The 27,992-nt window shown below is 39.4% G+C and overlaps 1 protein-coding gene and 1 long non-coding RNA gene across 2 annotated transcripts; one reads left to right on the top strand and one right to left on the bottom strand.

The window, feature by feature from the left end:
• Window positions 1–1,451: 1,451 nt before the first annotated feature.
• LOC139822940 (uncharacterized) lies at window positions 1,452–27,992 on the bottom strand. The gene is made up of 3 exons (XR_011734648.1): window positions 27,930–27,992; window positions 6,637–6,788; window positions 1,452–1,958 (listed from the first exon to the last, which is right to left on the bottom strand). It is a non-coding gene; the product is annotated as an uncharacterized lncRNA (long non-coding RNA).
• LOC139823203 (uncharacterized) lies at window positions 8,746–10,014 on the top strand. The gene has a single exon (XM_071795593.1). It carries the CDS (start codon window positions 8,785–8,787, stop codon window positions 10,012–10,014), a length of 1,230 nt encoding a protein of 409 aa, XP_071651694.1. The 5' UTR covers window positions 8,746–8,784.

Below are 27,992 nucleotides of genomic sequence, written 5' to 3'. Positions count from 1 at the left end.
AAATATTGAGATATCGGGCTGTTTTTTTTTAATCGATAGAGTATCATTCAAGGAAGGTTGGTATTGAATTTGGCGATGAATGGTAAAGGGTTCTTTTTTAAAAAAATTTTGTATTTTTTAAAAATGTCCATGGTTGCTCTAACTTCCGCAAATTTGGAGATATTGATCTATTTCTCATTTTATTATATTTTCAGTCTTTTCTACCCCTATTTTATATATAATTTTTTAAGATTTGGTTGATTAGACCCAGCTTTATATGCGATCAAAGGTCCATAATTTTGATCGCATATAAAGCTAAGTCTAATCAACCGAATTTAAAAGAATTATATATGAAATAGGGGTAGAAAAGACCGAAGTAAAAATTGTTTTTTGAGTTTTCGATGCCATTGGTTGATTAGACCCAGCTTTATACGCGATCAAAGGTCCAAATTTTGATCGCATATAAAGCTAAGTCTAATCAACCTAATTTAAAAGAATTATATATGAAATAGAGGTAGAAAAAACCGAAGTAAAAATTGTATTTTGAGTTTTCGATGCCAATGTGTTGCTTATGTTCGAAAACGTCGAATTTAAATTTATTGAGGATCGGTTTTGAGGATCGGCTATCCATCAAATAACTTAGGGTAAATTCAACACCAAATTCAACACCAATCTATCTTTAATGATACTCTATCCATAAAAAAAGTGTGCAAGTAGAAATTTACACATTGCTTCCTCATAGTTTTTAAGTGTGCAAGTAGAAACTTGCACATTGCTTCCTCATAGTTTTTTAGTGAGCAAGTAGAAACTTGCACATTGCTTCCTTATAGTTTTTAAGTGTGCAAGTAGAAACCTGTACATTGCTTCCTTATAGTTTTTAAGTGTGCAAGTAGAAACTTGCACATTGCTTCCTCATAGTTTTTTAGTGAGCAAGTAGAAACTTGCACATTGCTTCCTTATAGTTTTTAAGTGTGCAAGTAGAAACCTGCATTGCTTCCTCTATGAGGAAGCCAAATTAATAAATATCTACTAATAATTATGCATACAAAAACAGGCTTCCTCATAGAGGAATCAATGTGCAGGTTTCTACTTGCACACTTAAAAACTATAAGGAAGCAATGTGCAAGTTTCTACTTGCTCACTTAAAAACTATGAGGAAGCAATGTGCAAGTTTTTTTTTATTATAACGTTTCAGATACCTAGAACAGCTACCTTTTACACTGTCTATATGCATCTTTTTTTGCGAGTTTCTAATGACCAGAATATAACATAAAAAGAGCGTTTTTGTTACTTCAAAAGTAAAAAATATATTAAACAAGGTTAAAAAAACGTACAAAATTTATGTAGTTATTTTTTTTGCTTTTCTAAGAAAAATTTTTGAAAAATATCTTTTTTACGATCTTTCAAACTAGAATATTTTGATAGAAACTGCATGCGGGTTTTTTTTATAATGAAGAATTTTTCTAGGTAAGAATAACGCTTTTTATTCATAAAATCTTGCGAAAGTGCACAAAAATGGAACACATATCCCTATGGTCTGTGGAATAGATGGGCGGGGATCTATCTATTTGTATCCTGCTGGCGCGGGCGGTGCGTATCCTGCCGGCGCCCACGGTGCGTATACTGCTGCGGGCGGTGGGTATCCTGCCGGCGCGGGCGGTGCGTATCCTGCCGGCGCGGCCGGTGCGTATCCTGCTGGCGCGGTCGGTGCGTATCCTGCTGGCGCGGGCGGTGCGTATCCTGCCAGCGCCCACGGTGCGTATACTGCCGGCGCGGCCGGTACCGGTGCTGGTGGTACTGCCGGTGCGACCGGTGCCGATGCGGGTGGTACTGCCGGTGCAACCGGTGCCGGTGCGTGTGGACGGTACGTCAGGCGACGTCCATCGTCGGAGACCGCCAACGTAACGGCGAGCGTACATAACTTTATTTTCTTTTTTTCTTTCTTTCTGTAACGCTCGGTGGACTTATTCTTTTATCTGCTGTAAGTAAAATTTTCATATATATACTTTATATATTTAACATTATTTTATTGATAACAATTTAAAAAAAATCAAAATGTGGCCAAACAATAAACATAAAAATACAAGCAAATTGAAAGGACTGAAAAGAGAAAACACATATCGTACACATATATACATATGGAGGGTGAAAACCACAGTGGTGTAAGTCAATTTTTTTTAAATATTTTCTCGTATGCATAGATGCAATCTGTACAATATATAAATTGCATCTATGCACATAAACAAATATTTAAAAAAATTTGACTTACACCACTGTGGTTTTTACTTCTCCATGTATACATATACACATATCGTATGTATGTGGTTATACATGTATGTGGGTATAACATAAGATATTTATATGTATGGCGCATGCGCACTTTCGAGCATCATCTTGCAAGTGAGAGGCAACTATGTTTTTCTTTCTCAATTCCTCCGGACATGTTTTTCTTCTGAGAACAATAGGCATTCCGCTTCCATTTCTATATGTTCTAAGCTACCGTCTCTCTTGATAACTACAAGGGGACAAACAGGATTTGTCCATTCGGATTTCGCCAAAAATTCAATAATAATTATATTATAACTAGCTGGTTACCCGGGCTTCGCCCCGGAGGACATATGTAATAAGACACGCAAATAGTTTGTCTCTCTCTCTCTCTCTCTCTCTCTTCTCTCTCTCTCTCCCTCCCTCTCCCTCTCAGGAAAATTTCGTAACCGATTTCCACAAAGATACCAGATAAGATTTTATATAAAAATTCTGACCGTCTTCTAACGTACATTTCTTTTTAAATCACATATATTTTTTTAAACAAAAAATTTTTTAAACATAATTCACTTAAAATTGATCGACCTATGAACAGTACCATTTGTTAATTTTTTAAATTTTTTATATAAAAATCCTGACCGTCTTCTAACGTACATTTTTTTAAATCACGTACATTTTTTTAAACAAAAATCGGAAATCCTTTTATTATTTTTATATTAATTTATATTTATTTCTATTTATTAGACAGACAAACAGTCGGGTTTTATATAATAGTATGATATGATTTTTTTTATATAAAAAGCATTTTTTTGCCTTTGCAGCTTTTTCCATTTCATAATTTAGTGCTGCTCTCAGTAGATCATCTTGACCGTCTTTTAACGTACATTTTTTTTTTAAATTACGTACATTTTTTAAAACAAAAATCGGAAACCCCTTTTGTTCGGATCCGTCCCCCGAACGGCGCGCCTGCAAGTGCGGCAACCCGTTCCGCGCGCTCAAGCCCGCCAGGCCGGGCGCGCGTGGCACCACCCCACTTGCGCGCCGCGAGCGCGAGTAACACCTGTCGCCGCGGGGCGGCTGTTGTTACTCGCACTCAAAAATCAGCCGGAAACATACATAAGGGCGAGCCGGCCCATGACGTGTACGTTCTTCTCTCACATTGAGGCTCCCGGGCGTTAAATATACCGGCTGTAGCGACTGTGATTGAGACGAACATTGCATATTCCGCTCCAACCTGGAGCGAGCGGAACCCATTCACCGTTTCTCGGAACGACGTGCCACCGACCTGCGCTTGCTTTTGAGCAAAGGAGAGTCTGCCCCTCCCACCCGCCGAACCGGACAAGTTCGGTCCGTGGTGGTCGTAGCGCAGGGCAGCTCTGCCCGGAGCTCCAGCAGAGGCCGCCGACGACCGAGACCAAGGAGGAGAGCCAGGAGGCCCTCGCCACCACGACGACCAACAGCTGCCAGACCTGCACCTCCACCAGAGCTGTGGTGGCCATTAATCAGAGTGACGATCCCCGAGTCACACAGGCGAATCACACGCCCACCAGGGCTGACGCTAGTGCCTGGCGATCCGAGGGCAGAAAGGCCCCTACCTCCGAATTCCTGGAGGTCTGTGGGCACCCAGACCGAGGAACAAAAAAAGAAGAAGAAGAGAGCAGGGAGACGAAGACACCACCAGCCCTGCCCTCCCTTGAAATCCCGGACTTGCCCCTTGATCGGACTTCCCCCGACTCCGGGAAAGACAGTAGACGCGAACAACAACCGCGAGAAAGTTATAGTGGCTAAGCGAGCAGCCAACCACCGGCTCTCGCTCTAGACTCTAGACCACCTTATTTTTTGAAAACCCGGCGCCCTTGTGCGCCGGCATAAGATACATCTAAAGATAAAGCCCTATCCACAAGTCACGCGCTGATGCGCTAAGTCATCATGTATATATATTAAAGAAATAAAGCTCACTTTTACCAGAGCTTCGACACGTTCGATTTACTCGACTCAGACTTCCTCATTCCCGACCGCTTCGAAACACCTTTATTATTAGCAATTTTTTTAATTCCTGCGAAATTTGAAAAATTTCTGATACCGGCTTCCAAAAAGATCGGTAACGAGAAATTATACATTTTATAGCACTCCCTGGAAAATTCTACCCCCGTTTCATATACAATTCTTTGAGATTCGGTCAATTATTTCCCGAAAAATTGAAAAAATTAGAAAAACCGGTTTCCAGAAAATCAGTAACGAAAAATTATACACATCATGGCACTCCCCGAAAAATTCTACCCCTGTTTCATATACTTTTGGTAAAAATTCGGTCCATTAACGAATGAGTAGTTTGCGGACAAACGGACGGACAGACAGACAAACAGTCGAGTTTTATATAATAGTATGATTATATTATAATATAATATAATATAATATATAATATACAGGGTGTCCGAAAAATTGCCTACTCCACTTCGGGAGGTGATTCGGGACCCAAAAACAAGCAAAAAAGTTCATACAAACATAGGTCCGGAAATAAGCCGTTTCCGAGTTATAGCCACTTTTATGTTCAAAAATCGTAATTTAGAATCCGCTTGACATCCCTCTTTCTTAATTATTTCTTAAATTAAAAATTTTTATTTTTAAATATTTTTAATTTTTTTAATTTTAATTTTTTTTTTTTAATTTTTCAATATTTGTAAATACGATTACATTATTTTTTAAAAAAATCAGTTGTTTTCACAGCTACTTGAAATCAGTTGTTTTCATGGCTATTCAAAATCAGTTGTTTTCACGGCTACTTGAAATCAGTTGTTTTCACGCCTATTCAAAATTAGTAAGTAAATCACGGCTTTTCAATAAGTTTCAAATTATTATTTAACAACACCTTACTTTTAGGTTGTATCTAATCTTTCCGTATTCATCAATGGATCGTTTAATGGTGCGTGTCCACTTGCGAGTAAGAACTCTCGAGAGCAAAAAGAGAGAAAGAGAGAGAGAGACTCTCGAGAGTATCTCTCTCTCTCTCTTTCTTTTTGCTCTCGAGAGTTCTTACTCGCAGGTGGAGACGCACCATTAGTTTTAATGAATTAGCTGATATGCATCTTATGTATGGTCTTGCTCAAAGTAATGCTGCCGAGGCAAGAAGATTATACATCCAGTCTTTTCCAAATCGAGATGTGCCGGGAATAGCGTCTTTTCGAAATGTAGACAGAAACTTGAGAGAATTTGGTAATTGTAATTAAAAAAAATTGAAAATAAAAATTTACGATTTTTGAACATAAAAGTGGCTATAACTCGGAAACGGCTCATTTTCGGACCTATGTTTGTATGAACTTTTTTGCTTGTTTTTGGGTCCCGAATCACCTCCCGAAGTGGAGTAGACAATTTTTCGGACACCCTGTATAATGTATAATATAGTATAATATATTATTATATTATATTATAATTATATTATTTATAATTATATTATATTACAATTATATTATAAATATTTTTAAACATATTTATACTTTGTTGCATAATATTATGTAACATATTGTGAATAATTAAAAAAAAAGTTGCAAGAATCAAAATTCAAACCCATGGCATGCAGTGCCACTTCAAATTTTAAACTGATTTTTTTCGTGAATGCTTGAGCGTTGCATCGAATGACTTTACCACAAGTATTGCGAATATAAAGCCGAGTTTACATTATCGAACCAAGCCGCGAGCCGAATCTCGTTGCGAACCTCGATCACCCTATTCACAAAGGGGATCGAGATTCGAACGCATGCAAAGTTCAGCTCGCGGTCTGGTTCGATAATGTGGACTTGCAATACTTGTGGTAAAGCCATTCGATGCAACGCTCATGCATTTACGAGAAAAATCAGCTTAAAGTTTGAAGTGGCACTGCATGCCACAGGTTTGAATTTTGATGTTTGCAACTTTTTTTTAGTTATTCACAATATGTTAGAAAATATTATGCATGTACAGATTATTATGCAACAAAGTATAAATAAGTCTATAATATAAGGTACATAAAAAAATTCTATTTTCTCGCGAATGCTTGAGAGTTGCATCGAATGATTTTACCACGCATCTCTGCGAATATAACACTATAACATTTTTCAAGCAAATTTTTGGCGAAATCCGAGAGTACAAATCCTCTTCATCCCCTTATAGTTATCAAAACAAACGGTAGCTTAGAACATATAGAAATGGAAACGAAATGCTTATTGTTCTCAGAAGAAAAACATGTCCGGAGGAAGTAAAAATAAAGAAAATTGTAGTTGCTCTCGCTTGCAAGGTAATGCTCGAAAGTTTGGTTCTAATGTGGACTTGGCTTTACACTGTATTTGTAAGTCGACGAAATCCGAAAGAACAAATCCTGGTGGTCTCTTTGATAGTAAAATTATCAACATTACTTACTTTATTCATCCCTCGTCGTGGATCCTCCCACTGGGTGTGGCGACTAATCATAATTTTTGCTGCCGCCGTCGCTGCCACCGTCATTTCTCGCGTCGTTGCCACCGTCATTGCCGGCGTCGTTTTCCGCGTCGTCGCCGTCAGCGTTGCCAGGGCTGGGTAACATTTGAAATGGTTCCATTTTAAATATGTATTTAAAATAGAAATGGCATTTTGCATTTTTTATTTTAAATAATTTTTAGGAAAACCATTTTCATTTTACATTTTAAATGGAAATATCCATACATTTAAGTATTTAACCATTTGTAAAATGGTTTTTCTAAGCGCTCACAAATTTTTCCTAGTGTCGTTCCATGCGTTAGTATGGCCGATAAGTGGAACGCAGCCTAGGAGAGAGAGGCGCCAGGCGCCTCAAGCGGCAACAGGTCACGTGACGTTACCGACGTTCACCCCAGCCAAACAAAAGATTCGCTTATAACTTATAACCTGACCTGGCGCCTGGCGCCTCGCTCTCAAACTCTTATCTCTGACGAGTGACGACGTGCTGGAAATCTCCGTGGACATACATAATCTATTATTATTAATCAATTAATCTAATAATCTCTTTGTATCGGGTATCGGCACGATCGGCATCGGCTGTGTAGTCAGTGTAGAAGTGTGGTGTGTCCACAGTTTTGCAGTTGAAATTGTTGAAAATGACAAGCAATCAAGAGGATAATGACATTGGAGAAAACGAAAATGCGAATGACATTAACGTTAATTTAAATAATAAAACAATACCCCTAATATTAGATGGGACATTTTTCAAGATAATTCGGATCGAATCCGAAAACGTACAAGGAGAATGTACAATAGTAAGCACAGAATAAAAGGTCGAATTAGTTCAACCACGAATTTTTTGAACCACTTGAAGGTAAGCATTTTTGCATTATTTCATTTAGCATCATTTTCATTAATATAATATAAATATATAATATTATTAACATTATATGTATATTTAAAAATAGAATTTTATATTAATCTAATACAAAGCATATAGTATATGTATATTTATTAATTATTAAAATTTCAAATTTGTGGATCTATTAAGTAAAACTGTAAAACATTAAACAGTAAAAGTATGGTTTTTCCTTTGTATGCAGACGAAAGGTCATTCTATACAAATAATATAAGGAATATAAAAATAAGCAGTCCAAGAATCCACGAAAAAGGCCTTGTAACGTCGATAATATTGATAATAATAATGTACAACCTGGAGAACCTGACACTAGTGGCATTACTACAACGCAGAAGAAACAGCGGCAAGTTTTGAGCGTGAGCAGCGCATTTTCTCGCAATAGTCAAATAGTTGCAGATGACCTCATCACTTCCTTCGTTGTAGAAACAATGTCTCCAATGGATATCGTAGAACATCAGGCGTTTAAAAACCTTATATGTGGTAATGTAACGCTTAATCAAATTATTCATACTTATTTTTATTTATTAATGCATTCTGCATTTATTAATTTATTTACTTGTTTACTTTTTAGTAATAAATTAATCTAATTTATATTGTTGGGGTATATATTGCTCATATTCTCATATAGTCATATTTTTATTAATATTGTGTTGATGAATTAATTTCTCAGGTGTCAATAAGCTGACAAATTCTGTCACCGTAATGACAAGAAAGACGTTACGATCAAGGGTGGATACCAAGTACACAGCCATGCTACAGCACCTGACAGATACTTTGGGACAAACTAAGTACGTATGTACTACAGCTGATATTTGGTCGTCATCGAAAAGAAGTTTCCTTGGGATAACTTCTCACTGGGTAAAGTTTATACCTATTATCTTTGCCTATAATAATATGCATAATGCAAACTGAAAGCTACGTTTGATTTGTTATGTTAGGAGTAATGGTTCTTTCATGAAGTTTTATGAAATTTGTTGTATCGGCAGTTATTTGTCAATAATACGTAACGTAACGGTAATACTTCGATCTGTCGTATTCAAATTTTAACTGAAGATGAAGTGTTATTAGAAATTATATTTATCATTTTATATGATTATGATTTTGAAGATTAGATTCAGAGAAAAACGAGTAAAAATTTTTTCGTGTAACGAGTTCTTATTAATTTGTTAATATCTTTCTTTGTATTTAAATGTATGTTTTTTTTACAGATAAACGCAAGTTTTCAGAGGGAAAGTGCGGCTTTGGCTTGTCGTAGGTTTAAGGGTAAGCACTCTTATGACAGGATTGCTGAAATGATTCACGATATATATTGTGAATTTAAACTTGACGCAAACAAAATTGTAAAAGTAACAACGGACAATGCGTCAAACATGGTGAAAGTCTTTTCGATGTTCAGCCAGAACAGTCAAACAATCGATTTGGATAAAAACGACAATGATGATTCAGACGATGATTTCGTTATACAAGACATAACTGAGGGAATTGCGGGTGACTCCGATTCCATATCTGAGATAGTTTTACCTGTACATCAGCGCTGTGTGAGTCATACACTAAGTCTAATAGCTATAGTGGACATCAAAGCCGCATTAACAAAATCCGTATCTGGAAACAGTGGAGGGAGCTATACTCGTTCCCATCATTCTGCCTTTGGAAAATGCTCTGCCATATGGAATTTAACATCTCGATCTCCTAAAGCTGCTGAGACATATTTTGCTATTACAGGAAAGGCTTCATCATCACCCTGTGTCACTCGTTGGAACTCAACCTTTGATTGCTTAAATGACCTTATTGAAGTCAAACAATTTCTTGGTAGTGTTTGCGATGCACTTGACTTGCCAAAATTCAAGGACACTGACTTGGAATTCTTAGCAGAATACATTGAATGCGTCAAACCAATCGCGGAAGCTTTAGATAGGCTACAAGGCGAAAAAAATTGTTTTTATGGCGAACTTTTACCAGTTCTGTTGCAAACGCAAAAGAAGTTGCAAAAACTACAACTCGGGCATTTAAAATATTGCGCAAAATTAGTAGTCGTACTGTTAGAAGGCTTAAACAAAAGATTCAGTAATTACTTTGACTTTTCCTATCAAGTAAACGATGCTATTTTAGCAGCAGTTAGCCATCCGTTCTTTAAGCTACGTTGGGTACCAAAAGATAAAAGAAATTATATTAAAGAATTGCTTGTTAATGAAGCTGAATCTTCACTAAACCGTGTGTCAAAAAGTCGAAATGATTTGACGAATGTATCCGAACCCGAAGCCACACACAGTGAAAGTTTTTTTGCCTTTGAAGGGGGATCATCTTCGGATGAAAGTGTTGCAAACACCTCCGTTAAACATACGATTGAACTGCAATGTCTGCAGTATTTGCAAAGTGAAGATTTGGAGATTGATCCTCATCGTTGGATGTTGGTTTGGTGTTAACAGGGTGTTAACTTTTAATGTTCTATGTTGATTTAATCAGTGTCGCCATGATCCCTTTATCGTTGGGTGTCGTTTAAATGCTATTGTGTTAATCTTCGTTAAATGTCAATTGACGGCTTGGTTTATTGGAAAAGTGTTTCAGATAAAAGTTGAAAGGTTTGAAGGGGGCCAATAGACGCTCTTATTGGATTTTGGATCCAGGGCCTGTATTGAGCCTAATAGGGTCTAAATCAATTTTTTTAAATAAAAACTCCTATTTCTTATTGTACCATTTTTTTATATAATACTTTTATATAATATATAATACTTTTTGAGATATTCAAGGAGAACTTGGTAACTTTTTCAATATATATTTAGCTTGTGATATTTTGATGATTGTTTGCCAGAGAAAAAAGTGGTACAGAGAACTTTTTAACTTAATTTTATTTCAAAAATGTGCTGTTGCAATAGTATACTCCAATTTTTTTTAAATATTTGTGTATGCATCTTCTTGGAATGTTTACAAATATTTAAAATATTGGAGTGCTATTGCAACAGCATATTCTTAAGACAAAATCAAGTCAAAAAGTTCTCTATACCACTTTATCCTCTGGCAAACAATTATCAAGATATCATAAGCTAAATATTGAAAAAGTTACCAAGTTTTCCTTGAATATCTCAAAAAGTATTAGGCAAATAAAAAAATTTTTCAAACAAAAGTTGTTTAAATTAATTAATAGAGAAAGATGGTACAATAAAAAAAAGGGGTTTTCATTAAAAAAATTTGACTTAGGCCCTACCCAGCGAGAAATGCCCCTCAAATCGACGTCTAACTGACGTCGAAATCATCGATATTACATCATATCGAAATAATGCTCGAAATTTGAAACTTATTTCGATGTTTGTGCTATATGACATTTTTTAAAAGAAGAGATTATTTATGACATACATTCATCGCGCCAAACTGTAAACAGGCAAATGATGTATTTTCTGTTAAGACATCGATATTTCATCATTTCGATATCGATTCGAAGCTATTTTGATTTGCCTGTTAAATATATAATAACATTGCCATTATATAGAATGCAATATGAATACAAAATTATATTGTATTGGCAGACATGGATAATGTAAATATTTTATGATTTGAGCATTATAATAATTGCGTTACAATATTAATTTTTTTAGGCTTCCATTTCCATTAAATAGTTAGTTTATAACTGTAAAAGTCACAACAAAATTCCTGTTTGTAATTTGACAATTTTGAAAATTAAAATATTATATAATAGGTACATTTTCAGTACTACATCCGCTCATTTATCAAACAAGAAGTTAAATTAAGCAACTAATTAAATTATTAATATTAAATATTAATACAATAAGATATTTGTATTTACATTTATTAAAATAAAAAATAAGTTTAATTATAAAAATAAATATTAATAATTGAACTTATTAAAAATTAAATAATTTGTTCAGATATTGCGCTCGAATTCTTTTCGCGTTTTACAACGCCCGATCGTTTCACATTAGATGGTGCGACGCGCGAGTCGCCATTCTCAAAGAGCCCCCGCCTCCTTCCTCACTCGTTAGTTGTCATGGCCGCACTTGCTTACGTTTCTTTGAACGTGTCGAGTCCGTTACCTCTTTCTTGACGGATTGATCGTTGCGGCGCGTGTTCTGGAGACCAACCGAGCGAGAGTCAGATCACCAGGCAGAGCTCACCGCCAGGAAAGGGAGAGCTGCGGCAGCTAGCGTCCGAGAGAGAGAATCGAGGCGAGGAGTCCGGTTCAGCGAGCGGAGCCCTTAAGAGATTCTCATTGGGACGCCATATTTGTTACTTTTATTTGAGGGTTCATATTTTTATTTGGTTCACGCACTCGGTCGAGCGGCCGATGGTGCGAAGCTACCATCCGTGGGATTATGCCTGAACGCCTCTAAGGCCGTCTCTCTAGTCAAAGGTGGCAATGATATCTCTAGGAGTCTCGTGAGTCGAAAGGCTCAAATCATACTCAACTTTAAGGGTTTTTCTATGGTGTTTTTTTAACGGTTAACACCAAAAGTTGAGTGTATTTTTCCATAAGGGTATATTATTAGGCAATTATGATAATCATCTTTCATCACTTTTGTCTAACAGCGAGATTTGCTTCATTCCAAATGTGCCACTGCTTTAGGCACATTATCGGTTTCCTCACAATGTATGTCACAGAAAATATTTTATCAAAGTTGATTTCAAATGGTCTTGCTAAATTGATAAGTTGGAATGGATCGGAAGGCGATAAAACAAAGTTCTCAAATACAAAATTATGTGAAGTTGTATTTGGTAAGTTGACCTTAGGTATTTTTAATTCATCATATAAATCTTTTAGTTTTCATTCTACTTGCATCAAGTTATTCCTTTAGTATCTATATAGTTCAAGAAATAAACATTAGTGTATTTGTTTGTTTGTTTGTTGGTAATATCATTTTATTGCAATCGCCTTTGCAGGTGCAGTAAAACAAAGATTTCATGATAGTTTTCTTACTGATGCTGAAGTCAAAATCAAGCGTTGGTTCCAAACTGCTAACGGAAGAAAAGTTAATGATACTCATGATTCTGACGCTTAAAATATGTTAGTAGTTTTTTATTGTATTTTGACTGAAGGCTTATTACTGATAGTTTTGTCTACTTTTAATCCCTGGCAGTGCTTTGCTGCCAGGGATTAAAAGTACTTTAGTAAAAGTTTTTTATGGTTTGTTATATGTGCAATATTTTTTTTATCATAAGACATGGTAGCAAAGCACTGCCACGGATTAAAAGTACTTTAGTAAAAGTTTCTTATGATTTGTTATACGTGCAATATTTTATTTTTATCAGTATTAATTAAAATGGAAGTTTTAATCGATCCCCTTAGGGTTACAATTCTTATCCATCACTACTCTTCTCCTCTCACTTAACCCTTTGGACAAACGGCTTAACGTCTCTTTCCGAAAGATGGAGCCCAGTTTGCTCTTCACAAGAGCCTATCTTGCACGGAGGGCGCAGTTTTCGGAAAATGAATTCCATGTTTACATGCTCTAGTGGACTCGAACCTGATTCTTTAGATTACGAGTCTGGCACTCTACCACTAGACCACACTGCCGCCTTAGATTTTATTTTTATCATAAGACATGTAAATTTTTGTTTAATTCTTTTTTAATAGAAATATATGTTCCAATGTAGAAATATATATACATATATAGTATGATACTAAGCAATATATACCAAAAACGTTTATAAGAAGTTTTTAGTTTATTATGTTAACTAAGTTTATTCGTTAACTAAGTCGATTTACGTTTAATGTTGATTTAATGCTATATGATTTTAACCCTTAAATGCCACCCGAGGTCCAACGGACCCCAGACCCTTTAGAATGAAATGTTTTCAAATGTTCTTGCCAAAAATGGAGCTCATGCTCCCATTGATGATAGTTGAGTGATTGACCTACCAGTTTGTACACTTATGTTAGCAGTACTCAGTTTACTTAATTTTTTATATTATGTTGAAATTGAAATTTTAACAATATAAGCATTTTATTCTCTTTTCTAAGCCTTGAACAACATTGAAGATAATTTTCATAACTAAATATAAAAAAATCAATGAGTAAGGAGACATTTTTCATGCTGGGGTCTTTTAGACCCCATATGTCATTTACGAGATTCTTGAGAGGTGTGGCATTTAAGGGTTAAGTTACCTGTCATAAATTTAACCCTTAAATGCCACCCGGGGTCCAGAGGACCCCAGACTCTTTACAATTATATATTTTCAAATGTTTTTGCCAAAAATGGAGCTCATGCTCCCTCTGATGATAGTTGAGTGATTGAACTACCAACTGTACACTTAGCAGTATTCAGTTTACTTAATTTTTTATACTATGTTGAAATTGAAATTTTAACAATATAAGCATTTTATTCTCTTTTCTAGACCTTGAACAACATTGAAAACAATTTTTATAACTAAAAATAAAAAAATTAATGAGTAAGGAGACATTTTTCATGCTGGGGTCTTTTAGACCCCTCATGTCATTTACGAGATTCTTAAGAGGTGTGGCATTTAATGGTTAAGAACAAAGCTTAAACCTGAATAAAAAACCTTATGCAATATATTTCTATCTTTATTTTGTCTCTTTTTCAATGTAAATTAGTTTTAATTTGATTTTAGTGTTGCATTTATTACTGTAGAGGGAATTATTTTGATGTCACTATAACATTAAACAGACATGTCACTTTGACATCAAACAGACATCAAAATGACAGTCGTAATTGCCATCCAGGTATGGGACGTTTTGCAGTCATGATGAGTGATCATTTTGATCACTCTTTTTGACATCATACCCCTCATCAATTTGATGGCAATTTGACTTCACTTTGACTAGGTTGTTTTTACTGGGAATGATACTAATGATGAAAAAGATATTTTTGATGATGAACATGACGTGGATAACGAAGATGGCGAAGGTGATGAAGAAGTAAGAATTCCATTATAAACTAACATTTTTTATGAGTGTACGTACGATTGTGTATGTTAAAAATGTACAATTATGTTAACTATACTACTGTTAGTTTCTTTTGTGTTGGAAAAATCAAATTTTTGTGCTTTGTATTAATTTTAACATTTTACTTAAAACGACTTAACTATAATATATACTTTTAATTTAAACTACACGTTTTTTATTTAGGAAATATTTAATAGGGCAAATTAGCCTAAAATTGTTTTCTTTTTAACTGAATTTGATTATTCTTTTCATCCATATATTTTATTAAAGTTTTATAACACCTCTAATTACATTTTGCTAATCAGGATAGAATTCTATAGATAATTTTAGTAAATAATTTCTTTGCAGATGAGGCAACCAATTTATGAGAACTGTCCATTAACTCAAGATGAAAGTGATCTTCTTATCATGAGCTTTGTAATTCGTCATGGCTTAACAGACCTGGCATTTGATGATCTCATAAATTTAGTAAATTGCCATCTTCCAATTACACTAAATTTTTCTTGATACCTATTCTTAAAAAAGTTTCCAAAAACTGCAAATATGAAAACGATTTTCTATTGTCCCGAATGTTTTGTAGAATTACATTTTGAACAAATGACACATATTAATTATACCTCTTGTAATATGCTGTATATGAGAACTGATTTAGTACGTAGTGGGAATTATTTTGTACATTTACCGTTGAAAGATCAACTACATAATTTACTATCAGAGTCTCTTTTTCATAAATTGCAAAGAGGTTGTGCAGAACAGCCTAATATACTTTCAGATGTAACTAGTGGGGAATCATATCGAACATTGTGTAGAGATGAAGTTATTAGAAATTATAACATAACTCTTTTCAGTAGAATGCTGACGGAGTGGATACTTTTAAATCTTCAAAAGTATCCATGTGTCCAATCCAAGTGGCAATCAATGAATTACCGTACTGTCTACGTAAACAAAACATCTAAGTGTCTGGTGTTCAGCGAAAAAAACCCGTAATGAATTTATTTTTGAAACCGTTCGTGGATGACTTAAAAGATTTACATAAAAATGGTTTTCATTGTTTGCCTCTTGGTGCCTTTTGATGCACCTATTCATGTTAAAGTACACACAATTATTGCATTAGTTGATTCAGTTGCACGATATGCATTTCAAAATATACATCAATTTAACGGTAAAGGCCGTAGCCGGATAAGAAGGGTCAATGTGCCCCCACACGGATCATGCTCATTTTTTTTGCTTTGATTGATATCAGTGTCACTTACAATTTAGTCAAATATTAGCCCTTAATATTGAACCGTTTTACTGGAAAAAATAAAAATAAAAATTTCGAAAATAATTCATATCTTTTGATCGCTTAACCAATTTTGATGAAATTTTAATATGTTGTAGATATCATTGAGACACATTTGTGGAAAATTCGGGAAAGGTTTCTGATGACAGAAACATTGATAAAAAAATAAATAAATGTAAGCAATGAGAAATGCCGTTTTTTATCAAAGCAGATCTTAGTGCTTAATAATATTTTACAATATCAATTATTATTAAATACATTTTTCAGTTTTTTAAACTGCGTGCCAATATGGACTTTGTCGGACTTAAAACGCAATTTTGTTAACTGAAACTAGAAATAATATCTCATATTAATTTGATTGTCAAGTAAAATAATATACTAGAAGAATATTTATAACAGTTATGCAAACTTATGGATAGATCCGAGTATATGTTCTGTCACGTCTTTTTACGCCCGAGGCGCACGACGGATCAAAAGGGGTTAGGGAGAGAAGGATGGCAGGCCTCTCCGACGGTTCTCTCACACGGTCCGACGATTCGACACGAAATTTAATGTTGTGCGCCAGACGCGTAGACTCGCGTCCACTAAGTACGCTAAGATTGCGAAAACCCGAACGAAGCACCAAACGCAATGAATTCGGCGTGCGAGAGATCGGCCAGCTCGATCTAACGGCTAGAGGCGGGGTGAGTGGAGGGCAGCGCGATATTCGGCGGGGTGACGCCTAAATCAAATACTCATTGTCAGAGAATTAATAACAAAAGTAAAGAACAAGGTTTATTGTATATTGGTGAGAGCATGCTATAGTGAATAACAGTCGGTGGTATAATTTTGCAATACGGTGAGACCGAATAGTAAAAGCAGTATTGAATCGCGGAAATTAGAAAAGAGATGGAGTCAACCGAGTTGGATAACGTGGCACGAAAGTGAGCGCGAGATAGGAAAATACGAAATATTGAGCATAACTGAAGTCAGGACAAAAACAAATGCGAAGTAGTAATTCAGTAAATAAGGGAGTATTGATAGTTTCTTAATACTAGAATGAGAAGCGCGAACCACAAGGTGTTGCGCCACACTCGGCGCGCCGGAACGCTATACTCCGGTCGCGAAAGAATTCGGAAGTTTTTGGTCTAGAATTAAAGTACGCACAAAAATCTATTTCCCGATACACGATTTCATATCAGAGACGAAAAGAAATTGAAAATTTGGGCACATACAGCTGTCACCTGACGACAATATTTGCTTAAACAAAAAATACTGCAGTTTATATATACAAAATAAAACTAAGATTGAATGCCTAGAAAAAAAGATTTTTCCTAAGGCAGCTTTATTAATGCAAAGGCACATGCAGGTTGACAGAATGAGCAGTATTGTGGGTAACAGTAGTTGCCAGATCTTGTAAGAGGTGGCGCTGCAGTCGCTGCAATCTGACAAGGACAGATATATCGTACAGGTATCTCGTTAGACAAGGACAGATATATCGTACAGATATCTCGTTAGACAAGGACAGATATATCGTACAGATGTCTCGTTAGATGAGGACAGATATATCGTACAGATGCCTCGTTAGACAAGGACGCTCGAAGCACTCACGTACACGGCTCTTTCCATGTGTGCGCTACCTTCGCCACGTGCCTGAAAACAGGCAGCGTCTCGAAACTTGAAACTAAAACGACGAAGATTGGCGAGGCCTACCGGGCTACCATGTCGGTTGTAAACATAAATAAATATATACGGTCATAGACGGAAATGTTTTACTGGAAAATTAATTCGTAACAATTGTTACAAACACGATGGATGTTTCACTTTCTTCCTGATTAGTGATTTACATACACAGAAACATAAAAAATGCTTTTTACGCAACGAAAGCTTGTCGCTCGTAAACAGATGGGATTTGCATTATCAAAGGGAAACATATTCTCGACAATAACTAGACACGTTTGCGAGAAAAAAAAGGTTTTGTACCTTATGTTATTACTGATTTTATTATGTAATATATTGTTAGGGATTCGTTTTGCATTATTCAAATCAAATTATTAATACTCTTTCGATCTTTTACTATTAGAAAAAGCATATAAAACTATGTAATAGATTATCTTTTCACTTCTTCTTATTTTTTATTATTTATATCAGTTCTTATATAATACTACTTCGTTTCATTATAAGAGAATAAAGAATACATAAGAAATTTTTACATTCAGAAAAAATATACATATCACTTTTGAGTTCTTTACGAGTAAAGTTAGTTACAAGAAGAAGATATGTAACGGACTAATCACCGATTTTTATTCTCTTGCATTTACGTGAATGTACATCGAAAATAAATCTATCCGTGCTGATCGTATCAGCTGAATCAGAGCGAAAAAAAGAGAATAATTCTCTCTCTCTCTCTCTCTCTCTCTCTCTCTCTCTCTCTCTCTCTCTCTCTCTCTCTCTCTCTCTCTCTCTCTCTCTCTCGCACGCGCGCACGAGCGATACATTACACGTTGGTGTATCGTATCAATCGTATGTTGGCAAAGATTCTTCTTAGCGCTTTTCCTTAGCAGTGTTTCTTTGGTTCGTCAAAGACATTATCTACGTCCAACTGTGACAAGATCTCGTCGTCCGAGTCATACTCTATATCGTTAGTAAAATAGCTTAGCAAAGCTTTTGAATTTTCGACGTTACGTTTCAAATTTGGCAATGTGATTTCTGCCCAGTGCTCTGAATGTCAACGTGAAGAAATTCAAGCAAGCGCGGGTAAACGGCGGGAGTAACTATGACTCTCTTAAGGGAGTCATGCTCTCTCAGGCCCTTGATTCTCATATGAGTCTCTCTGGACCTGGGGTCAGAGAAGGTTACTTGGACTGGTGATGCGAATACATAGCCTCTCCCGGTCAAGTCATACCAACCCACCTCCACGTGGTCTCGCTGGAACGCTGTGTTAGGTGCTGCTTCGGTTCGGTGCGGCTTGGTCCTATAGAGCTAGGATGATCACACCTGCTCTGGGTCCGACGCCGTCCGACCGGTGCGCGCTGCAGTAACCAAGTCGGTGGTATGGCGACCTAGGTGCGCCCCGAAGGGCCTGTAGCAATATGGGCCCAAGTACCGATGTCCATGGTAAGTTGTGGGGCCAAGAAAGGGCACGGGTATTTGGGGAGCTCTCGGCTGTCAATCCGTTTGCTCCCCCTACACGCAGTAAATTATATGGAAAGTCAACGTAGGAATGTTAAACCCCCGGGTTTCTCGGATGGTCCAGGTACTGCGTGCACGATGCGCAAGCGATAGTTGCCGTTGGGGCGGATGGTACCTGACGGGGGTAGTAGCTGGGGGACCGTCGCCGTACTAGGAGTAGAGCCATGTCCGATCGTCATAGAAGGGACATAAGAATTTAGCTGTGAGTTTTGTCAAAGAGAGTTCCGGACCATGCGTGGTCTAAGGCGGCATGTTACGAAGACTCACCCAGTGGTGGCCAATAGCGCGGTGGATGTTGAGCGCGTGAAAGCACGTTGGTCAGTGGAGGGAGGTTCAGACTCATGGCTCGCGCTGAGGATACAGCCACCTTAGCGGGAATTATCTTCATGAATCATCATCTGCAGGATAAGGTCCCTCATAGGACGTCTCGAAGCTATCAAGGGTAAGCGTCGACAAGAGGCTTATCGCGAGATGGTTAGGTCTTCTGCCAAGAGCTGCAATCGCGAAACGCGGTTGGCATCGATGAGGGCGATAGGGACGGCGCGGCGATGATAAGAAACTGCTGCCGGCCCTGCGACCATAGAGTCTGACACAGTCAATCCAAGCGCACATCAGCCTTCCCCTGAGCAAAGATCTCAGAGGCTGCGGGACATTCATAAACCAGCTCAATAGAGCAGAGCTCAGAGTCCCGTAGCTATCAGGATGATACTCTTGTGGCATCGCGAGAGATGCTCTACTGACGGGGGTGGTCGACGTTCAGGCATCGAGAGATGGCTGGCCCTGATCTTCCCGCCGTCAGCTGTGCGCCCTCCACGGCGCGCCTCGGCAAAAGCAGCGCAATCCTCCTAACACAAAAGAGAGTAGGAAGCAGAAAAAAGAAAGAGAGAATATGAACATGTGCAGACTCTCTACAAGAAAACCCAAAGGCCTGCCTCTCGCAACGTCCTCGAAGGCGGCTCGGAACGTGAGCGACCGTCCGCGTCGAATTCGACGCGTACTGGCGTCCCGTAATGGAGGCGTCATTATAGTGGCGCGGATGGAGACATGACGGCCGTGCGCGAGTTGTACGGGGAGGCGGGGCCAGGTAGCGCGTACTAGCCGGAAAGCCGTCCACCGACAGCCAGAGAGAGAGATTCATCTCGAAGGCCTAGGTGTGAGGGCGCCGCCACTGGCCCAACAGCGGGTGGCGGATAAGACCTCGCTCTGGGATCCTATATGAAGCCTATCGAGGTTCGAAGGATTTCGATCAAGACTGGTACAGCGCCCGGATTGGACCAGATTACGCCGAGGATGTGGAACGCCGTTCCCTTTGTTCTTCGTGCGCTTCTGTTTCAAATCTGCTGCTCCTGGCAAGAACGGTACCCTCGTCGATCGCCACAACAAGAACGGGTATTTCTGGAGAAGGGAGGGATGTCTGACCGGCCATCACCGGCGGAATACCGACCTCTCAGTATAGGATCAGTTGTGGTTAGACACTTCCACAAAATTCTTGCCAGAAGTCGTTTAGCGGCCCTGGACGTGTTTTTGACACTCGCCAAAGGGGTTTTTCGGCCGGTGGATGGGGTGTGTGAGAACGTCACAGTCCTGTCCGCCGTGCCTCGGTGATGCCCGGAGGCGGAAGTAGTCGGACACTGCATCTGGCGTGCGTTGACCTGTCAAAGGCATTGACACGGTCTCGCACCCAGCAATACATAGGACTCTTGAAGAGCTGGAGCTCCCTTGGGAGTTTAGGGAATATATCAGGGCCGTCTATTCGGATGCGCAAACAGTGATAGGATCGTCACGATAATGTATCGGCCATTAGGCATCGGCCGTGGCGTGAGACAGGGTGATCGTTATCGCCGCTACTGTTCAATCTGGTCGTGGATAGAGCACTAGCAATTCTCTCGGAGGATGTTGGCTATCAGGGGGAGACGAGCCTGATCAGAGCCTTGGGCTACGCAGACGACATTGTAATCCTTGCCTCTACCACGGGTCCGGTCTGCAGGAGAACTTGACACGGCTTCAGGCTGCTTTGCGCGCAATGGACTAACAATTAACGACAAAGAAAACAGGCGTGCTGTCCATGGTGGCATCCGGGAAAGACAGAAAGGTGAAGATGACACAACACCGTACTTCACCGTGGGGGGGGAGCGCTGATTCCGCAAAGATCCCCTGTCGATATTTGGGCGTACTGGGCTGCATGTATGAAGGTGCTAGGGAATTTGCTAATGATCCGCCCCTAGCTCACTCCATCGAGCTACTCACTAAGGCGCCTTTGAAGCCGCAACAGCGACTGAGGCTATTACGTGACTTTCTCCTGCCACGGTATTATCACCGTTGGATAGTGGGAACCGTCACGGCCAAAACGTTGAGGGGCGTCGATATTATGGTGACGCAAGGCCATTAGACGATGGTTGCGATTTCCCCATGATGTTCCTGCTGGATATTTTCATCGCCGATACAGAGTGGCGGGCTTGGTTTGCCTCTACTTAAGACTTTAATCCCTATTCTGAAGTTTGACCGATTGCAGCGGTTGTGTCGCAGCACTCTGCCCGCGGCGCGCGCCGCCGCCGAAACCACATATGTGGCTAGGCGGCTGGTTTGGTGTGAGAACCAGATGCGCGTCCGGGGTAACAGGGTGCTTACGACCGTGAGCTTAGACAACAGGGTGCAGCCTGGTTGCGCGAGTCGTGCGATGGGAACGGGCTCAGGGAGGCGGAAACGTCGAAGCTGAGTTCGCATTGGGTGTCGGCGGGAGCCGACCTCATCCCGGAGCCGACTACGTGCACTATCATCACATACGGGCCAACTGTATTCCGTCTAGAGCGAGAGTCTCCCGAGGTCGTGATGGGCGCGAGGTTCGCTGTCGTGCTGGTTGTCCCGATATCGAGACACCGGCGCACTGCGTTCAGCGGTTGCTTCAGAACGCACGGAGGAGGGAGAATCCTACGGCATAACGACCTTTGTCGTCGAGTCGGTGGCCTTCTTTCAGCAGAGGGATGGCATGTCGATGCGGAATTAGCCTACTCGACCTCTGCCGGCCTGAGGCGGCCCGACCTGACCATTGCTAAGGGTGATGAGGCAGTGGTCGTAGACGCGCCAGGTAGTTTCACAGCGAAACTGCGTTAGAGGTGTAACATGAGCGTAAGGTGGAGAGAGTACAGATCCTGTAATGATTAGTGGACCGGGTGGTGGGAGCGCCACAGGGGTGCCGCGTGATAATGTCCGTTTCACCGCCATTACGATCTCATGGCGAGGTGTCTGGAGCCCTAGAAGCGAGGGTGAGCTGCGTAGTCTGGGCCTAACAACTGCCCCAACTGCGTACGCATCACGACTCGTGTCCTCTGGGGCTCATGGCTAAATTGGAAGAGATTTAACGGCATAACAACCCGTTATGTGCCGGGGCGGAACGTAACCGCAATTAGTGGTGCACGTCGGGGTGGCACGTAGAGTTGGGTGCCTCCGCATCGGGGAACGAGCGAGAATGTGAGTGTGCATGAGTAGTAGAGCGAGAGCTGCTAGACAGCTCCTTTCAAGCACTTCCAGGGTGTTAGCTGCGAACACCGACAGCAAATCGCCTTGCAATATCGTTATAGGTTCAGAATGATCGTGCATGATTGCGGTCGTTTTGCCTTAAACGAAACAAATAGCCAAATGCCTCGTCATCTAATTAGTGACGCGCATGAATGGATTAACGAGATTCCCACTGTCCCTATCTACTATCTAGCGAAACCACTGCCAAGGGAACGGGCTTGGAAAAATTAGCGGGGAAAGAAGACCCTGTTGAGCTTGACTCTAGTCTGGCACATTGCTACTGCAAACGGCCTTAAACTCAATCTTGCTAAATCCAACGTCATCATTTTTGGCAGTCAGGCTCATATTAGTAACATTGACACTACCCTTCTACCACCGATAGTTATTAACCAGACGCCTCTCCCTTTTGTTAGTGATGTGAAAAATTTGGGTGTAATCTTAATGTCCAACCTGTCATGGAAGAAGCACGTCCTTCATGTTTCACAGAAGGTTCACCACGCTCTGTACAAACTCAAATTTAATAAGAACTCACTTCCCACTGCGCTTAGAATCAAGCTCGTTAACACTCTTGTCTTACCACACATCGACTACTGCTGCCTTGTATATCATGGTTTAAGTGGCGAGTTGGATACTAAGCTGCAGAGACTTGTTAATTGTTGCATAAGATTTATTTTCAATCTCAGGCGAGATGAACATATCACTCCGTTCAGGCGTCGTTTGGGATGGCTCTCGGTCAGAAATAGAAGGCTTTATTTTCTTGGCTGTCAAACTTACCGTGTTCTCTACGCTCAATCTCCTTCTTATCTTCAGGAACTTTTCATCCCTCCTGACTTAGCTTTGAGAAGATCAGACCGCTTGGCCTCATCCTCGCATACATTTCACATTCCTCTCCATCGAACTGTTACCTACCGCAATTCTTTCCGACTCTCTGCAATGTACTTTTGGCACTCTCTTCCTGACAATATTAAATCTGCGTCTTCTCTTGGCTCTTTTAAGAATCTCCTTCGTCCGTATTTGTTTGCTTTGGAGTCTGACTGACTTTGATTGCTTTCTGTTCGCTGCTTGCTGTTTACAACTGGACTTCTGTTCTTGCAGTAGCGTATTCTGTATTTTTTGTAGTTATTTTTGCGTAGCATTGTTCTCCTAGTTTTAAGCTGCATTAATTTTTAAGGCGAGTTAGTTGTAAGTTAGTTTTAAGTGCGTACTGTTTGAGAGAGAGCATGGACATGTTCTATTTACGTGTATTATATTGTATTCATTCTTTGCCCTTTAGCTATTGCTTGGGCATAATAAACATACAATCAATCAATCAATCAATCAATCTCTCTCTCTCTCTCTCTCTCTCTCAGCCTCTCAGGCTAAACGTTCCTGCTCTCTATTGGGCTATGCGACCTACAGACTTTTCCGTAACCAGCTGAATGCTGATATCAAACGTGCTAAGAGTGATTTTCATTACAACTCACTCATCAATATTACTGATCCGGCTAAATTATGGAAGGAATTGGCTCGGCTGGGACTTGCGAAAACGACTCTTATTTCTCCGTTACACTTTTTTTCGCCTGATCAGCTTAACTTATATTATGCTTCGGTTTCCAATGCCCAGCCTACTTGCACGTATTCTGATTATATCTCAGCCATCGCTTTAGTTAACCCTCCTGTTAATAGACCTAAATTTGTTTTCTCTTCTGTCTCGCCTCGCTCTGTTTTTGAGGCTATTTCCGAGAAGCCTCTTCATTCATATGCATCTGGTGTCGACGGTATTCCATTGTATGTTTTACGTATTGCTTGGCCAATTATCTCGTCATGTTTGACGTCTTTGCCGAATCGATCACTTCACACTTCTGTGTTTCCGTCTGAGTGGAAGAGAGCTTATATTCGTCCGCTCTCAAAAATTCGAACACCACTATCTGACACTAGACCGATTGCAAACTTGCCAGAACTGTCTAAAGTATTTGAGAAGATTGTTGCTGCACAAATACTTGATTATTTATACGAACATGACATCCTCAATCCCAGACAGTCTGCGTATCGCTCGAGTTATAATACTCAGTCGGCTCTTCTGCGTGTTTGCAATGACATCAGGCAGGGAATTGACGATGGTTTAATCACCATCATGATTCTCTTTGACTTCAGCAAGGCGTTTGATACTGTTCCCCATTTGCTGCTACTTATTAAGCTTAAAGAAATTGGCTTCTCCGACGCTGTCTTAAACTGGTTATTCTCGTATTTAACTGGCCGTTCTCAAGCGGTTATTGATGATGCCGGGAACCTTTCTGATTGGGTATTTACCTCATCTGGGGTTCCGCAGGGCTCCGTACTTGGCCCTCTCCTGTTTATATTATTCATCAACGACATATGTAAAATTTTGCGTTATGTGCTTCACATGATCTTTGCCGATGATATTCAAATTTATCTCTCATGCTCACCTGCCAATATTCCACATGCCTTGGAATTAATTTCTAGAGATGCCAATGCCATTTTTGACTATGCCATGTCAAACGGTCTCAAGCTTAATCCTGCTAAATCCAAGGTTATTATATTCGGCAGTCAAGCATATGTGAACGACATTGATCTTAGCAGCATACCGCCTATTGTTGTAAATAATACGCCTTTACCTTTTGTGAGCGAGGTACGGAATTTAGGCGTTATCTTCACGTCTAATTTATCCTGGACGAATCATATCTCGTTGGTTTCGCAGAGAGTCCATCATGCGTTATACAATCTGAAATACAACAAAAACTCTCTTTCCACCAATCTCAGGATCAAGCTCGTAACAACCTTGATTATACCGCATATAGATTACTGTTGCCTTGTATACCACGGTCTGACCAAGGAACTGAATACTAAGTTACAGAGACTTGTCAATTGTTGTATTCGGTTTATCTATGACCTAAAGCGTGATGAACATATTACTCCATATCGACGTAGGTTGAAGTGGCTTTCTGTTGAAAATAGACGATACTACTTTCTTGGATGCCAGATTTATCGTATCCTGCATATGGGCTCACCATCATACTTGCGTGAACTTTTTACTTCCCCTGATCCTACTCTTAGGAAGTCTGATCGGCTCGCTTCATCATCTACTCAAACTTTTCACATTCCTGCTCATAGAACTGTCGCCTATAGATCCTCTTTCCAGCTTTCTTCCATTTACTTCTGGCATTCTCTTCCTAATTCAGTTACCTCAGCATCGTCTTTTGCATCATTTAAAAGCTCACTTCGCATGTTCTTGCTTTCATCTGAATCAGACGTGTAAGTCTTGTGTTCTTTTCTCCGTTGTTCTGTGCACTCCCTTTTTTGTACTTTTCTTGGATCTTTTCTTCTTCTTGCATTTTGGTTTATATCGCGTTATTCTGTTGGGTTTTGTATTGCGCTAGTTCCTAAGTTGCGTTAGCTATAAGTTGTTTTGTATTATACTACATTGTCTGAGAGTGAGCATATGCCGTTGTAATCAGACTTTGTTATCTTATTTTTGCCCCTTAGCCATTGCTCGGGCATAATTAAACTTATCAATCAATCAATCTCTCTCTCTCTCTCTCTCTCTCTCTCTCTCTCTCTCTCTCTCTCTCTCTCTCTCTCTCTCTCTCGCGCGCGCGCGCGCTCGCTCGGCACGTTGACCTTGGCCGCGGCCGCAGTGTTCGTAAATACAGGATCGCTGGCATGCGGTAGCGTGTGAAAGAATGAAAGTAATATTTTTGTATAAATATTACTTTTATTTCACAATCGTTGCAAATATATTAATATACGCGTGTCTAAATATGTGCTAAATATTTATTTCACGTAGAAAATAATACATGCTTGGAATATGGAGCGGTCGATAGTGTACGCGTGTTATAAGACATATAGAGAGATGTTATACTACATATATGGCACATTCAGTAAAAGTGAGAATAAGTAATATTAAGAACGCGGAATCGCAACCTGCGCTGTTCAATTTTTTTTATTCTTGTTTTTTACTAATTTTTTAACGATTTTATATACATAGATAATGTATTAATTGTTTTCTACGTGAAATAAATATTTGGCACATATTTAGACACGCCCATGGTGGAAGAACACAGGTGTGCTCTTGCGCATATATTTCTAACAACCAATGAGAAATTGATGCCAGATACCTCCATCTTGCCGCGGTACAGTTTGAATTTGGCGTTATGTCATTAGTGTGAGCCTCCGCATAAGACTTTCGTATGGTAACGTAGTGTAACGAAACGTGGGTCAACGCACAAGAAACGTATCGGTTACGGCGTTATACGTCAATACGTTTCTTGTGCATTGATCTACGTTACGTTACCATACGAAAGTTTTGTGCGGAGGCTCTAACCGATACGTTTCTTGTGCCACGTTGATCCACGTTAAGTTACGCTACGCTATCATACGAGAGTCTTGTGCGGAGGCTCTTATAGGCTGCGGTCCACTTGACGCTACAAATGCTTCGAAGCATTCCTTTTCTCTTTTCTTTCAATGAAGAAATAAGGAGAAGAAGAACGCTCCAAAGAATTTGTAGCATCAAGTGGACCGCAGCCTTACTTATTTATTTTTATGTTTTACTTATTTATTTTTGTCTTACAAATAGAAGAACCATGATAATCTTGATATAACTTTTCCATAATTTTCGCTGTTTCAAATAATTCGACACAAGGGCTGATTATTCTTCCTCTAGAAATATGATTAATCCATTATCTGGATTAATCAATAATTCTGTTGGGGTTCCAAAAAAAATGAATATTTTTTGAATTCTTTCGAGAATCGTTTTTACACGTTTTTATTGAACACGTACTCATGATGATATGTCACAATATCACTTGGTACAACCTTAAATGTTTTGAAACTGACACTTAAAAATGGTTGCATCTGGCATCTGCGCAGAACCGTATGAAATTCGTCACGAGTATGAGCACACCTGTGTTCTTCCACCATGGACACGCCTATATATTAATGTACAATATTTGCAACGATTGTGAAATAAAGTAATATTCATACAAAAATATTACTTTTATTCTTCCACACGCTACCGCATAGTACCAAGTCCGATAACACTAGTTGCGCGGCCGCGGCCAAGTTCGGCGCGCCGAGCGAGCGAGCGAGAGAGAGAATATCATTCCCTCTTTCTCGCTCTAACTCATTATCAGCTGATGCGATCGAGGCCGCTACTCCAACTAGCCCTACATTAACGTATCCGTCGTATCCTAATATTTAATATTTATTATAGGAATATTTTTGTACGTATATGGGCATTCTCGCTAAAATTTTCATGTTGACCTTGAACTACTCCAATAATTTTGACAATTTTTTCCGAGAAATGTTCTGAAAAAGAAAAGACACGTTCTTCGGCGTATCGCCTTGTATATGGTTGTAAATAATCGTTAAAAATTGTCATTAGTTTAGTTATTGTTTTCCTTGTAATGTTGCGTGAAACGTCGGCGGATCGCGAGCAGTAGAATTATGCGACTCACCTGTCGGTGCTGCCATCGCCCATCCGCCGACGGCATCCACTCCCCTCGAAAAGGGAGCAACCA

This window comes from Temnothorax longispinosus, chromosome 12 (genome assembly GCF_030848805.1).
Source record: "Temnothorax longispinosus isolate EJ_2023e chromosome 12, Tlon_JGU_v1, whole genome shotgun sequence".
Classification (NCBI taxonomy): domain Eukaryota; kingdom Metazoa; phylum Arthropoda; class Insecta; order Hymenoptera; family Formicidae; genus Temnothorax; species Temnothorax longispinosus.
This window is presented reverse-complemented; position numbering and strand designations above follow the sequence as displayed.